The sequence below is a fragment of the Rhincodon typus genome, chromosome 24, assembly GCF_021869965.1.
Source record: "Rhincodon typus isolate 14 chromosome 24, sRhiTyp1.1, whole genome shotgun sequence".
NCBI lineage: Eukaryota > Metazoa > Chordata > Chondrichthyes > Orectolobiformes > Rhincodontidae > Rhincodon > Rhincodon typus.
In genome coordinates this window covers 41801042-41802846 of record NC_063355.1, presented here as the reverse complement: position 1 = coordinate 41802846, position 1805 = coordinate 41801042, and the positions used below count along the sequence as shown (strand labels likewise).

Sequence of the window (1805 nt, the reverse complement as noted above, 5' to 3'; positions counted from 1 at the left end):
AGTCGCCTTCTTGAATTGCTGCAGTCCTTGAAGTGTATGTAAGCCCACAGTAGTGTTACTGAAGGAAGTGAAGGAACAGCGATAGTTTCAAATCAGGGTGCTAAGTTGACAGACTTGGGGGAGTCAGGAGGTGCGTTACTCACCGCAGCATTCCTAGACTTTGATCTGCTCTTATAGCTAGCGTTTATATGGAAAGTACAGCTGAATGGTAAATGATAACCCCAAGGATGTTGATAGTTGTGGATTTAGTGATGGTAACCTCATTGAATATCAACGAGCAGTGGTTAGATGGTCTCTCATTGGAATGGTCATTGCCTTGCATCGTGTGGCATGAATGCTCATCAACCCTAGCCTGAATATCATCCAGATCTACTCACATTTGAACATGCACTGCTTTGGCATCTGAGGAGCTATGAGTGGCGCCAAACATTACACAATCATTGGTGAACATCCTCACTTCTGACCTTATGATGGAAGGAAAGTTATTGATGAAGCAACTAAAGATGATTGCACCTAAGACACTACCCTGAGGAAGTCCTGAGGGATGACCTGGAGCTGAGATGACTGACCTCCAAAAACCACAACCATCTTCTTACATCCCAAGTATGACTCCAATCAACAGAAAGTTTGCTGCCTATTCCCACCGATTCCAACTTTGCTAGGGCTCCTTGATGCCACACTGTCAAATGCGGCCTTGATGTCACGGGCTGTCACTCTCATCTCTGGAATTCAGCTCTTTTGTCCATGTTTGTTCAAGGCTGTAACGAGATCAGGAACCGAGTGGCCTTGATGGGTCCTAAACTGGTGTCACTGAGCAGGTGGTATGCTTGATAGTATTGTTGAAAAAACCCTTCGTCACTTTACTAACGATTAAGAGTAGAAAGATGGGATGGTAATTGGCCATCTTTGGATGTCAAAGAAGGACCAGCTTCAAGAGAGCCAGGTGAAGACTGACAAATAATATCACATGTTCAGTCTATACTCATTAATAACCAATTGGGCAAAAGATCAGATAGCTTTCAGTAACAATATATATGTGTGTCTTAATAGAGCCCTCAACCGAGGGAAGAAAAGGAAACTTTCACAAGTTCAGGAGATAAGAAATCCAACCAAACACCATTCAAAGTTCCCTCCATATGACAATGATTTTTATTTAAACTGAATTCTGGTTGTAGTTACTTGCCTTGACAAATTGAACCCCATGTGTCACACCGATCACTTTGTTTGACCTACTGCCTTGATTTAGATTTCTAAATTATTTACTATTTTAGGAAACGTTACACAAGATGACTTTTCAGCAAATAATCAAATCACGAAATGTGAAAGCCAATTGTTCTAATGATGTGGTTTATACAATCAAATTGAATATTTTAGTAATGAATAGAATTAAAAAGCAATTAACAGTTTAATTTTAGGTGAGGTAGGTTTTAATATGGAACGGACAAAATATGCACTCCAGACTTTCCAATATTTTAACTAGAGAATGCATAAAAACCAGTTACATTACCCTGTAATTTTATAAATCTAACAGCTAATTTCTGTAATGTTACTTCTCTTGCATCACATATTAAAATATATATAGCACTCCTCAACTGAAAGCTGAACTACATTGAACTGCTACAATGCTCTTGGGTGGAAACAGAAAAGGAAAATTTGATAATAAAATTAATCCAAGCCCCTCACCGTTGCAGTAGCAGCTCCAGTACAATGCAGACTGTGGTTTACATTTAGCACTGGGATTACAAAGGTACTCTGAAGCTCCTGTTTTCTATTCAGCTGGGAAATGGCTAACCAAAGAAGGGAGG

The 1805-nt window shown here is 39.8% G+C and overlaps 1 protein-coding gene across 1 annotated transcript in view; it reads left to right on the top strand.

Annotated features, from left to right (window-relative positions):
• LOC109935635 (palmitoyltransferase ZDHHC8B-like) overlaps positions 1 to 1140 on the top strand; it is a 12775-nt gene extending 11635 nt beyond the window's left edge. The window contains exon 6 of the mRNA XM_048611755.1: positions 1051 to 1140. Coding sequence (XP_048467712.1) covers positions 1051 to 1140 — 90 coding nt within the window. The remainder of the gene's footprint in view (positions 1 to 1050) is intronic.
• Positions 1141 to 1805: the final 665 nt, after the last annotated feature.